Source organism: Enhydra lutris, unplaced genomic scaffold, assembly GCF_002288905.1.
Source record: "Enhydra lutris kenyoni isolate GAN:26980312 unplaced genomic scaffold, ASM228890v2 scaffoldscaffold79, whole genome shotgun sequence".
Classification (NCBI taxonomy): Eukaryota; Metazoa; Chordata; class Mammalia; order Carnivora; family Mustelidae; genus Enhydra; species Enhydra lutris.
The window spans coordinates 135,055-149,084 of record NW_019154163.1 but is presented as its reverse complement, the minus strand read 5'-3'; the positions used below and the strand labels follow the sequence as shown (position 1 = coordinate 149,084).

Below are 14,030 nucleotides of genomic sequence, written 5' to 3'. Positions count from 1 at the left end.
GAAATACATGCTCTTTATCTATATAAAGGAATGGCAGAATAAGCTCACCTTGTTTTTATTTTTTTCTCATTTTCTTGCACTTTCTTCAGATCTGTCTTCTTAGAGAAACTAATGCCTTAATGACTTTCTGGTAGCTGCAAGCCTTCCTTTATTTCTGCTAAATATATGAAAATGTATGCAAATTTAAATCAAGCTAAACCTAGGAGCTCTTGCAATATATTTAATGGAATTTCAAACCAATAAGGGAACTCTGATGCTGTCTTCTGTAAGTGCAAATATAATTACGCAGCTAGGTTACCTTCGAAATTATGCAATGGAAGGTCATTTCTTTTTTTTCTTTTTTTTTTACTTCAGAAATCCAGCTGGGTATCCTGTGCTGCTTTTTCTCAGCTAGAGCAAATCTAAAATCTTTGCATTTTCACCTTGCTCAGCTTACAAGCAATGTCTTTGCACAGGGCTGTGAAGTACATGGACTTGCCCTTCCCTAACTTGTAAAAGCTTAGGAGTACAAGCCTTTCTTGTTTCCTCTTAACCAAAATGTGAAAACATTCCTGTCCTCCCAAGCTGAAAGCAAATTCAAGCTGATGGGTGCGTGGGGGGTGGGGGTGCTTAATGCCAAACAGCCTGCCATCTCTCATCTCTCATCACTTTCTCTCTCTCTGAATTTTCAGGGCACACTAAATGATTTCTATTTATTTCAACTTGTCTGGGATGGGGAGGAGGAGGGCAGTGCATGTTAAAAACAATTTTCCTAGGGTATAGCATCAGGCGCCCTAATCATGAATGCTCTCCTCTGTACCTACTGAAACTGGGTCCTCTAAGTGTCTGGGGTGAGTGTGAGGGAGGGCTGTCCATTTAAGCAAGCACTGCCTCTGAAAGAAGTTGTGGGACCGCTGGTGCGAGCTGACATGGAGCGGTCGTAAAAACCAAGTTATCCAATTGACCAACTGGATTGGAAGGCAAACTTCACAATAACTGAAATTTGTCAGATTTTTGTCACATTCGATTTTACTTTTATCACATTAGATTTTCCCAGAATCTTCCAGTTGTTCATGCTTTAAATAAAAATTTTCAGAAGCTGGACATCTTTTTCTTAGATGCTTTCTGATCTTGGTATTGAGTTTCTCATAAATGAAAAAATGAAATAAAACAAGTCAAAATAGTTCTTATTGGAATCACGGACTTTAGTCTTACAGATTTAGGGTCCTATCCAAAAGGGGTTCCTTTGCTCAAACTTTGTAGCAAGATTTTGGTTTGCAGTGCCCTGCACATAACTAAGCCAGAACGCTAAACGAACTTGATAAAAATCCCAATCCACTGACATTTAGATGACATTTAAACTGGTTATATTGTTTTCTTAATATATTTTTTTCTTTCTCTATTTCGGTTAATCTAAATAATACAAAAGGAATTCTAAAACCATTTTTGCTACTTCACCCCTTATCCACCCCCCCACCAAGCACGCACACACACACTTCCCTCTTATACTTCCCCCTCCATACAAACATCCATGAAGTCTAGGGGAGGTGGGGAGGGGGGAGGGGGGAAGGGTTAACCAAATGAACTGCCGTCACTCAGCCCGAAGCAGCCAATGGAGCCAAAAGATTGATTTACTTCCTGCTCTGGTCTCACTGAAACTCTAGTGCTTAGCTAGCCTAATTTGGAAAGTTAGACCGGCCTCCCGTGCCGCCATTGGCCGAGCCCGTGGCTGGCCAGGCCGAGACGTGTTGCAATTGGCCACAGCGCGTGCCGGTAACTCGCTCTCGCGGCTTTAGCTCCCCCGCACCGTAGATGTCAAAGGCTGAAGCTGCTCCCTTTGCCACATTATAACTAGTAGGGGATCCTCATCGACCATGGCCACAGCTGCCTCGAATCCCTACAGCATTCTCAGTTCTAGCTCCCTAGTCCATGCGGACTCTTCGGGCATGCAGCAGGGGAGTCCTTTCAGAAACCCTCAGAAACTTCTCCAAAGTGATTACTTGCAGGGAGTTCCTAGCAATGGGCATCCTCTCGGGCATCACTGGGTGACCAGTCTGGGCGATGGAGGCCCATGGTCTTCCACACTGGCCACCAACCCCCTGGACCAGCAGGACGTGAAGCCCGGGCGCGAAGACCTACAGCTGGGTGCGATCATCCATCACCGCTCACCGCATGTCGCCCACCACTCTCCGCACACTAACCATCCGAATGCCTGGGGGGCTAGCCCGGCTCCGAACCCGTCTATCACATCCAGCGGCCAACCTCTTAATGCGTACTCGCAGCCTGGCTTCTCAGTGAGCGGCATGCTGGAGCACGGAGGGCTCACCCCACCGCCAGCCTCTGCCTCTGCACAGAGCCTACACCCCGTGCTCCGGGATCCCCCAGACCACAGCGACCTAGGCTCGCACCACTGCCAGGACCACTCGGACGAGGAGACACCAACCTCGGATGAGTTGGAACAGTTCGCCAAACAGTTCAAACAAAGAAGAATCAAGTTGGGCTTCACCCAGGCCGACGTGGGGTTGGCGCTGGGCACACTGTACGGCAACGTGTTCTCACAGACCACTATCTGCAGGTTCGAGGCCTTGCAGCTGAGCTTCAAGAACATGTGCAAGCTGAAGCCGCTGCTGAACAAGTGGCTGGAGGAGGCTGATTCGTCCACAGGGAGCCCGACCAGCATTGACAAAATCGCCGCTCAGGGCCGTAAGCGCAAGAAGCGAACCTCCATCGAGGTGAGTGTCAAGGGCGTCCTGGAAACGCATTTCCTCAAATGTCCCAAGCCTGCCGCGCAGGAGATTTCCTCGCTGGCAGACAGCCTCCAGTTGGAGAAAGAAGTGGTGCGTGTCTGGTTCTGTAATCGAAGACAGAAAGAGAAAAGAATGACTCCACCAGGGGATCAGCAGCCACATGAGGTTTACTCGCACACCGTGAAAACAGACACGTCCTGCCACGATCTCTGACTGCAGGAAGCAAGAAAGCGGCCCGCCGCGCTGGGAGCAGCGCGGAATTCTCTTTCTCTCCCACTCTCTTCATTTCACTTCAGCTTTATTATTGCTATCTAGAGACATAGCAATATCTAAATATCTAGATAGGGCTCTTCTCTCGCTCTCTCTCCCCCTCCCTCCCCATATATTTTTTTCTCTCTCTCTCTCTTTCTTTCTTTCACCCCCCCCCCCAAATAGGGGATTCTAACTTATATTTAAAAAGGAAACACACTCACACGCCTTCAGGCTTCTCAAGGCTGATACACAGTTGCGTTAAGCAGTCCAGGCAGGGAACTCATTATAGTCTGCCGCCTCCCGCCAGGGAAATGTTTGCTCCAACCTTTTCTGCAGATCAATACATATTGTTTACTTCGAATAAGGTCTGTTGGGTTGCTCCTCTCTTCGAAGAACAAGCTGTGGGGTAACTTGGGGGTGGGGTAAGATGGGGGAGGGGGGAGGGAAGACAGATGTGTGCCTCTGAATAACCTTTCAGCGCCTTGGTTATAGCAGCTGTATTTCAGGTGAAATCTGTTTTACAATAGACTAGTTTTGCATTTTTTAAAACTTCTATAGCGTTCCTAAATGTCTGCGGTGTTACTACAAGCTGTACACAATATTTGTGAGATAATTTGTATCTAATCGGCCACTCCACCTTATTATTGCTACTATTATTCCTTCATTGAGCTGGCGGTTTTCTAATTGCTTAAAAAAGGGAAGGTCGTGGGAGGAGGAGGGGAAGATATGCCTACCCACCCACCCACCCCCTACACTAAATCTGTATGGAGAAGAGAGGTACAATGGATAGAATTGTTCATGATGATAGTGGAGATATATATCTATATATCTATAGAAATATAGATATAATTTTTTCAGAGGGCAGAGTGCCTAGGGTAGGCAGAATAGGCAAGCCGATTGGGTTTGGAAAGTACTGTGAAGTAGGAGAGGAGATTTTGAAGCTTTCTGCCCTCCCTCCCTCGATCTGTGGAGTCCTCCCAGGCTTCTACAGAGCAGATCTGGGTGCCTGAAAAGGCTTTGCCGGCGGCGTCGGACAAAAGAGGTCGGCCTGAGCAGCTAAGAGGGCTCTGCACCTACGGAGGTCCGGAATGTTTGCACTCAGAGCTCCCCACGGGTCCCGTGCCTCACCAGGACCGCCAGCGCGACCCCACCTCCTTCTTCCTAAGCGAAGGACTTTGCCTTCACATACCATTGCTTTCCCTGGAGACGAAGACCCTGAGATGCTGGCGACAGACTGAGTCAGTGCCTCCCAGTTCCGTTCAGCTCCAGTTCACCGCCCGATCCCTGAGTGAGAAACCGTCGGGGAGGGGTGGCTAGTAGGGTGGTAGACAGGTGCTCTCTGCTCCGGGCAGAACGACAATGAAATGGTTGGCAAAGGTCACAAGGATTCTGCTCTAGCTTCGTTACCACCTCTTCTCCCGTATATACATATCGCTGTCTCTAAGTGGGCTCACGGGTCCACGCCTCTGACAAGCACAGCTGTTAGAAGCCCACAGCGAAGATTAAGCTAGGTAGCGAGAGCCCCGGAGTCTGGGTTTCTGGGTGTTCTTGTTTTTTATTTTGATTTTTATCTCTCTTCCTGTGTGTATGCGTGTGTGCGTGAGCGCGAGTGCAAACGTGTGTGTGTAGATAGCTGTGTGTATCGTATTACTATTTACAAAAAAAAAATTACATAAAATCTCCCCAGGCTGTGTAGAGATCCAAAAAAATATGCAGTTGCTGTGGCTTTATTGCTCGCTCTCAAGTCTACACGCCAAGTCCACAGGAGCACCTTATTCTCAATGAGCACACATGTGCAGGGCAGGCCAAGCACCCAACACCCAGACGCAGCCCGCCAGACATGGCTGGGGTCTCCGCATGCCTGGGTCGGCTGCACCTTCAGGTGCAGCTTCAGTAGACAAAGCTTCAAACTACCTAAGGACCAAAATGCTTAGGGGCCCTTGTGGAAGATACGCTAGTATGGGCTGCCAGGCTTCTGGTCCACCACACTGTGTCTCCCCCAGCTGCAGGTTGAAGGACATGTGTTAATTCAAATCCTGGACCCTTTTTCTTTTTTTATCAGAAGTCTGCATTCTGTTGGTAGTTGGATTTTAGTTCTGGAAATTTTTTGTTTGTTTTGTCTTTCCACACTGAGTTTGTGTTTTACAACTGTTAGGGGTTTTTTGTTTGTTTGTTTGTTTTGATTTTTCCCCTTTTGTAGTTAAGTACTATGGTTCAAACCTGAGTTAACCCAAATATTTCTGCCGACTTTATAATTGTACAGTTTTGTATATTAAACGTTTTTGAAGTTATTAATTTAAAGAAAGATCATTTAGTTTATTCATTTAGTAACTGATGTATAATAAACACTATTTTCATTAAGAGTTGCTTTTTCAACTATTTTATTCAAATGCCTATTGCAGTTGCCAGCAATTATTTATTTTCAATACATTCTGCATTATGTTTTAAAGAAAACTCAAAGATGAGTTGGGTGTCAAAAAGAAAACAATTCGCTGTAATGTTTGATGTGAAGTTTTAGTCAAGGGGTTTATATTGACACAATATTTTATTGTTGTAAAAGATTTAAAATAAAACATTTTTCCAAAAAAATATTGTTTTTATTTTCTTTCCTCCTTTTTTTTTAATTGTGTGGTGTGTGAAGTGAAACATTTAAATAGAGGCACATTTCTGGTAAGCAGCGCATCTGTTCTGCTTCAGGTTAGAAATCATTAGTCATTGTTTTGATTCTTGATTCTCTCCCTCTGACTTTTGGCCTTTCATACACTCACACACACAGCGGGGCCTGTTATGGTGCACTTGCCCAGGCTCATGCAAAACACACCCTAAATGGTGGGAAATAGAGTGGGGAAACCTGGCAGGATCAGGTATTATTTCAGGAAGTGTAATATTATTAATGTTATCTGAAAGGAGTGTGTCTGTCTCTAGTCCAGCAGACAGACCTGTCTCTAAAACTGCCCCTCCTGAAACTTAGGACCCAGACCTTTGCTAAGGTTTTCCTCTTGCTTCCCTGCAACCACTCCTCTTCTGGTTAGAGACCAGTACCCTTCTGGTAGATGAGCCCTCATTCACCTGATGAAGGATGGAAAGATGACTAAATGTAAAAAGTTCTGTCCTTCTTAAGGCTCCCCTGGCCCCAGAAACTCTGATAAACTGTTGTCCATTTAGTGTTGCCCAGTAAAGCTGAATTCTGTTCCTTCCTATATGACTTAGGGTGGAAGAAAAAATCATTAGAGACATTTGGAGGAGAAGTTTAATTTATTATTCTTCTTTCCACTCCTATTTACTATTTTACCTCTGTTGTTTTGTCACAAGACCCTCCATAAAAAAAGGGACAGTTACCTTTAGTGATAGCTGAGGAGTAATTTACTAAATCAGAAGCAGTTTGTTTTAAGGCTTTGTATGTACACACAAGACTTATCCAACTTTTTGTTTTAGCAGACGCATATCAAGCAATAACAAGACATTTAGCTATAACTTTCCTATAGTAAATCCCTTCTCAATTCATATTCTAAAATGTTTCTTGGTAAACAAAGCAAATCATTAAATCACTTCAATAGGTAAAGATTATCACATGTAATGTATCATCTTTTAGATTGCCTAATTATTTACAGCTGCACAGTGCACAATGCACATGTGAGTGTTGTGAATGAAATATGCTACATGTTCTTTGTATGCCCATAGGCATATCTCTCTTTATAAATAATACTGATTTTATAGAGATGTGTCTACAACCACAAAACATATAGTCTTAAATCTGTTGGCTCTCTTTCTGTTCATACCAGCCAAAGTCTTTCTCTTCCAATATCCTATATGATTTTAATTGATCAAAAAGTTATAGCTGTTCTCATTAAAGTACACAGCAACCAACTAGCAGTGCATTCTAAAGTTTTTAATGAGGCCATAAAAGCAGATGCTTTAGGACATACTTACATAAATTTGTAGATATAGACATCTGTTACTATTCATCAATATTTTTACTATGTATTACTGATACATATATTTTACACATGTTTACAAGGCTTGTTTCTTTTAGTGACTGTTTTCTCTTTCTTAAAATATAACTAAGGCCTAGTTGGCTTTTATGAGGTCCTCTTTATCAACCTTGTTATATCATTAACATAAAATTTTCATTAAAATTCAGGGGATGTTGGTGCCTTTGCCTAGGACTTTCTTTGTATTGAGGTTGCTGCCATCCCATTACCAACCAAAGTCTTTGTAGGAAAAGCAGCTTTGACCTCTGTTTCTCTTAGACCTTCATAGCAATGGCTTTCTCTCCCGTAATAAGAATTTGTGGGTTCAATAATAATAATATTTTATGGGTGGAGGTAAAAGTTTCATCCCCATCACCTGATCAGAGCAATAGAAAATTAAGAGATTGTGAAGGGGGTGAGATTTTGGAAGCAGTTGGATGTGAAAAGAGCAAGTATGTAGATGCTACAGATATTTTTTTAAATTTTATTTATTATAAACATATAATATATTTTTATCCCCAGGGGTACAGGTCTGTGAATCGCCAGGTTTACACACTTCACAACACTCACCATTAGCACATACCCTCCCCAATGTCCATAATCCCATCCCCCCTCCCAACCCTCTCCCCCCAACAACCCTCAGTTTGTTTTGTGAGATTAAGAGTCATTTATGGTTTGTCTCCCTCCCAATCCCATCTTGTTTCATTTACTCTTCTCCTACCCCCTTAACCCCCCATGTTGCAGATATTTTAACAAAGTCAAATATGAGAATCAAGTATGTGTTTGTATGTATACATGATTGTCTACATGGTTGCGGCTCTCTGTATAACAAAAGCTAAATAAATTGCTAACCTCCAACATGTATCTTCCCAACAATAAAAGAAGAGAAATAATTATTCCTGGGAATTGGTTTCTTGTCTTTAAAAAGAAAAGGGCAGGGGAAACCATTGTCTACATTAGTACATGGGCTGTATTTGTCTTCAATAAAATCAAACACTGTTCCCTTGGAAATATTTAGCATTCAGATATTTCCCTTGCTCCCAAGTCAGGCTGTTGTTGCTTTAATTGCCTGTAGGCTATAGGCAGAAATGTAAATTTCTGTTTTTACTTTAAAAATATCTTTTTCAGTAAGGAGGGAAGAAAAAAAAGAGGGAAATGGATTAGTGGAAAGTGATTAGAGGTTAAAACATAGTTTTTGCAAAACAATAATGTATGTTTTTCTACCTGTCATATTCTTTTAAAGACACATATGAAACTTTAGGATTATGGAAATTATTTCTATTAATTGGCATTGAAAAATCCCAAAATATGGCTCTTTCAAAAAGTCTTCAAATCAAGAGAAGTAATGATGCAAAACACTACCATGTAAATTGGTATCACTTGTACTAATGCATTCTCTAAAATAAAGGATAGAATATTCTTTATACATGCCCCCAAATAATAGTTTTTAAAAAATGTAAATCCTACACTTTACTCATTTAGAGATGTTAATTGTTAAAGCACTAAGAAAAGTGGATATAAAATATATTTGAAATCAATTAAGTTTTTTTTAAGAAGATGAAATAAAATACCTTTTCTTAAGAGCACTGTTGATGGAACATTTCTAAAATCCAGGGATTATTTAAAAGAATATAGTCTTAAAAACAAAAATCCAGTTAAATTAGGCTGCCTCTAAAAATGTGGGGGTAGGGAAGGTCACATGCAAGAAACTAGATTATTGTTTCTATAAAAAGAATCCACAAAATTAAACCCTTGTGTCTTCCAGTTAAAAAACACATTAGATTTTATGCTTTCTTTCACAAATGTGAGTATAGAACTTTCACCTATTCACACATTATCTGACTCACTAGCTAGAACACTGGGTTCTCTTTACAAACTTAATTGTTATCAAGGAGGATTTAGTATAAGATGGGTTCATCTTGGATGCCTTCCAAGGAGGCTTGTTTGCTCAGCTATCAAAAGGGCCTTATTATTAGGTGGTTTCACTCTGTAAGGGAGAGAATCATAGGACAGCTGGCTTTTGGGTGAAACTCTACAGTATTTAATATATGTATATAGACATACTCACAACTGTGAACTTGTTCCCTCCTGCATCCCCCTCCTTCTCTCCTTATACTTGCATACTGACAGGGTGATGTAAGAGAAAGCAGGCTGTTCTCAAAGACAAGAAATAGATCATCTCACTGACAATTCTTTAGGTATGTCTTTTCATCCCTCCAGCCACTCAGTTTCCACACTATTCTGGTATAGCCAACTGAAAAGACAAAAAAAAATTATTCTACCAAACTCTTGTTTTATTTATATAATGCCAAAAAATAATCTAGTTTGAGTGATCCTCCCCCAAACTCTGACCCACACACAAACTGAATTGACTGCTTGCATTGTCATCTTGTAAACAATGTCTGTTATATAGCATTGACTCTTAGGAGAAAGGGGGTCATGTAAACATTTTTCACATTACTTGCTTCTCATCTTCCCCAATGACTTTGCGCAGACCAGAGAATTTCATTATAATGTGGCTGATTATCTCCGAGATTTGACCAGACTGGAGACAAGCCTTTACTCTGCCCCCTTTCACAGATAGAGAAAAGCCTCCTATAAAAGTGTACTTGTAAAGTGAGTGTTAGTATCCCCCCAAGATCAATATTAAAGAGTAGTTTGTTCCACAGAATTTATATCAGGTAAAAGATTTTCCCTTCCTTAATACTTGCAATCTGAGCACGCAAAAAAAACACACACATACCCACACCACCTGCTAAGATCACTGCTTGATGTCGTATTTTGAAAGTACAGAAAGTAGAAGGCTATGGACCAGGAGCAGTTGTTAATTGGGCTTCAAATGGCATATATTCCCAAAATGCAGGAAAAAAAAAAAAACGATGTGAATGGATTCATTGCACAGAAGAATACCATTTTTCTTAATGTTTTACTATTCACAGTGTACCTGCAGAGGTGTTGGTAGTATTCGTCTTTAAATAACATCAGTTTTTTTTTTCTTTATTGCCACAGGAGCACACATATATACATATATAGAAAAGGTCAGAATCAAAGACAGAAGTCTGTTTTAAACCTGTGGAAGCCTAGAAAAATAACAGAAAAAAAAAAAAACAGATTTGTGAAATTTATTGGATAAGCAGGGACTGTGAATGTCCAAAACAATGTACAATAGCCACTGTTAACGGATAGGGATTGACTTGCTCAACTGTGAACAGGGATTTTCTACAAATGACTCATTTTATCATAAGAAGAGGAGCTGAGTGTGTTTAACCTAATATTCTGAATTCTGAGCCTTTAGGGTGAGAGTAGTTGAAATTCTAGATAAACATATTTTCCTTAGTCACATTCATTTTCTATGTTATCTCCTGGCAGAGAAAATCCAAGCTTCTCCAGATTTTACATTAAAACTAAAACTAAAGTAATATCTCAAAGTACCTCTTTTATCCATCCTGAGTCTTCCCTCTACCACTGTCCATTGATGAGTAGACATTGTTGGCTTTATGGATGTTCCCCATTGGCTTCCTTAGGACAGGTCTAAGGAAGCTCATAGAGAAGGAATTGCAGGACAAAGGGCTTGCTGCCCACCCTGAGAGCTTCAGTTTCTCATCTGCAGTGGAAGTTCAAGTTCTATAATTTCTTCCACGCCTTAGTGTTCTGCTTCTCCATGTGCTAGTTCGATGTCTTCTACTGAAGACTAACTAGTTTTGTTTTCAGTGGATGAGAAGTCTGTCTACAAGTGGATAATTTAGAAATTGCTGATTTATAATAATTTTATTTTCTGGAGCTTTGTGCGTCTGATTTGTACTTTGTACTGTATTTATGCATGATTTAGAGAACTTGCAAATAGAAGAATTTAAATAAAGCAATAAGATTTTCAATTTATGCACTACCTTTCCTCCTTAAGGATCCCTAGGCACTTTAGAAATGATATATACAATATACTCTGCAACAACCAATATGCAAATCACAACAAAATCACCACTTCAGGCCACATAAAATGACCACAGTCAGTCCAGGCAAAAACTCATTAATATCAATAAAAGTTCTGTGCACAATTGAAGGGCAGTCAGTATATGCCATGGGTCTCATTCATTGCTGTGTGAGAATATAAAAGTACATGTCTCTAACTGGAAAGGAATAAAGTCTTACATTTTAAACACATGTCATATTTGAAGAAAAAATGCAAAAGGAAGTCACATACATTCGATAATTGTGGCTTAAATTTATCTTTGAGCCTTTTGGAGAAAAACATTATTTGGTAACTAAAAAACCAGTAATACTCAAAAAAGTAATTGTGCATAATATTTTAAATTAAAATTGTTATAAACATCTGTAAAAAAAAGCTTAAGTGGAAAAATCTTAAACTTATAGTCTCTTGGCTGTTTCTAATTACACACACACACACACACACACAAGCATGCACTCATGCACAGAAAGTACACAAGCTGGACTAATTGTTTTAAAAGTAACCATTGAAACTGTTCTTAAGCTAATAATCACCATGCAAGTAACTCCTCCCACCCCCCACTAACACCACCCAGTTTGTATTTTGTGAAAATGAATAAGCTGTTCAGTTTTTTAAAAATGAACAAGCTGTTCAGTTGAAGGGGGTGGATTCGGTATGTTGTAAATATATTAAGGTAAAGGGGGCTTTCAGGACAGGGACCCTTAATACTCTAATAGAGAATAATTTATTTTCTGGCTCACTTTTAACCTTTTTGACTGTGGGATATGTGAAACAAATGGGAACTCCTCTTTAGTGAAAGCAATGCAAACTATACTATCATTACCTCTTGACAGCATATGAGCTCTTTAAAAAAAATTCTGGAAAACACATCAAAAAATTAACCTACCTGCAATGAAGCTGGGTATTTACTGGAAAATATTTGTTGATCTAATCTCTTTGTGCCTGCCCTGACCCTGTTCCATGTCTCTGGCTGTCAGAATTGCACAGTCCCTACTCAAAGATCAATGTCAAATTAAAAAGTGACAAGAATGGGGCAGCATAATAATAGCTTAAAGTTATTCTCCACCTTTCCACATACAGACATATGAATTTCAAAACCCAATATTTTTTTGTCAGATAAATATTGGAAGATTTTACATGGAAGTTGGTAGAATAAAAATAGCTACAACATCCAATTTAACACGTGTATTATTTAGTTGGAGTGTTGGAGATACTGTTGTCAAATTAGGTGCCACTCTCCTGTATTTTTGTTGTTACTTTTGAAAAATACTTTCTCCAACGTAAGCACAAGATTTGTTTAGACTACTTTGATAATATCGTGCATTTTTGTTGAAGCCCAGCTAAATGCAATTGTTAATTGACTTATATGTCAATTAGACACTGAGAGTCATTGCATTATTTGCAAATTCCTAAAAGTGTATCTAGCTCTGATGAGATTGAATTATGTTTGTAAGGAAATTTTAAAAAGGGATAAAGTGCAGAAAGATAAACACATTGTAAACTTCTAAAACTCCCTTCCTGTTTCTCCTCTCCACACTTCGAAAACTTGGGATAAATGTCAGGCAACATGAGCAATACAAAATGTTTCTCTCTCCTGATTTTCATCTCTTTACCCTTTAGATAATTAGTCTATCCCACAGTTCTGCAATTAATAACTTGTGTTTGAATTAAGGAGGAGTGTAAACTTCACCAGCAAAAGCTGAGAATCATACTCCAGCAAGATTCTGTGTGATTGTTCTGCTCCCACGATGGATTTCATTGTATGAGATTTATGACATGGTAAAAACACAAGGCAAAGAAGAGCAGGAAAAATAGATTTCCGGATCAGAAATTCTTGTTGGAAAATTTAAGGGTGTTGTTATTTAAACAAAAAAGAGGAAAAAAAAAAAAACAAAAGCCTTGCAAACCCCTTTTTATTTTTTTTAATTTTTTTTTAAAGATTTTATTTATTTATTTGACAGACAGAGATCACAAGTAGGCAGAGAGGTAGGCAGAGAGAGAGAGGGAAGCAAGCTCCCTGCTGAGCAGAGAGCCCGATGCGGGACTCGATCCCAGGACCCTGAGATCATGACCTGAGCCGAAGGCAGCGGCTTAACCCACTGAGCCACCCAGGCGCCCCAAACCCCTTTTTAAAATCAAGTTGTTGTCAGCTAAAAGCCAGACTCACTGAAATTTTCTGTATTGTGTTTCTGCTGACTAGCAGAGGATGAAATAATTTCAAGGAATTCAGAAACCTTTGGGGGAAATGGCACTGATGTTTAAGGTGTGACTGTTTAGTTGACTTCTTAGGATAATTTACAGAGTTTGAAGAAACCTGAATCTCTAACAAAAGCTCAGTAAGTGGGGAACATATTCTAATTTTTTAATGTATTTTTTCCTCTTCCAAATGCATTCAACAAAGTAAGGTTTGTAGCACTATTTCAAAATTCCCAATTAAATTGTGGGAACTATGGTCAGTGTGAAATATGTTCCTTAACACAGATAAAATAAATAATCAGAAGAATAAGAAAATTATTCTCAATGAGCCTTCATGTGCTTAAATAAGTACAGAGTAATGGGAGGCAGGAGCATGCTTATCTTAGAGGAAAGGTCTAGAAACACCGTGAACACTCTCATGAATATGCCGTCTTCCCATCTAAGCCTTTTAGGACAAATTGTCTCTGCTATCAGTCATGCGTTTCAGGAAACTGAGATAAACTTTAAGTAAACTCACATAAGTACAACAATGACCAATGTTCAAATGGGACCCTTATTGCCAGTAAATGCATTTTGAGTTTGTCAAAGGCATCCCAGATGTATTTATGTCAATATCTTGGCTGTTGGAATTATAGTATAGTTTTGCAAGCTGTCACCATTGGATGAAAAAGAATAAAGTGTACACAAGGCTTTCTGTATTATTTCTGTTTTATTTTACCAAATCCTCTTTTATTTTTTTCCAAATTTCCTTTCTATATTATTCCTTACAACTTCACATGCATCTATAATTATCTCCATAAAACTTTTAATTTAAAAAATCAAGGCGCAATTTTTTTTGGTTTATTTTTTAAAATTTATTTATTTATTTATTTATTTTCTTTTTCTTTTTTTTTAAATTTTATTTTTTATAAACATATAATA

The 14,030-nt window shown here is 39.5% G+C and overlaps 1 protein-coding gene across 1 annotated transcript; it reads left to right on the top strand.

Annotated features, from left to right (window-relative positions):
* The first annotated feature begins 1,853 nt into the window (after window positions 1-1,853).
* On the top strand, window positions 1,854-2,939 carry LOC111160941 (POU class 3 homeobox 4). Its single transcript, XM_022524340.1, has one exon. It carries the CDS (start codon window positions 1,854-1,856, stop codon window positions 2,937-2,939), a length of 1,086 nt encoding a protein of 361 aa, XP_022380048.1.
* Window positions 2,940-14,030: the final 11,091 nt, after the last annotated feature.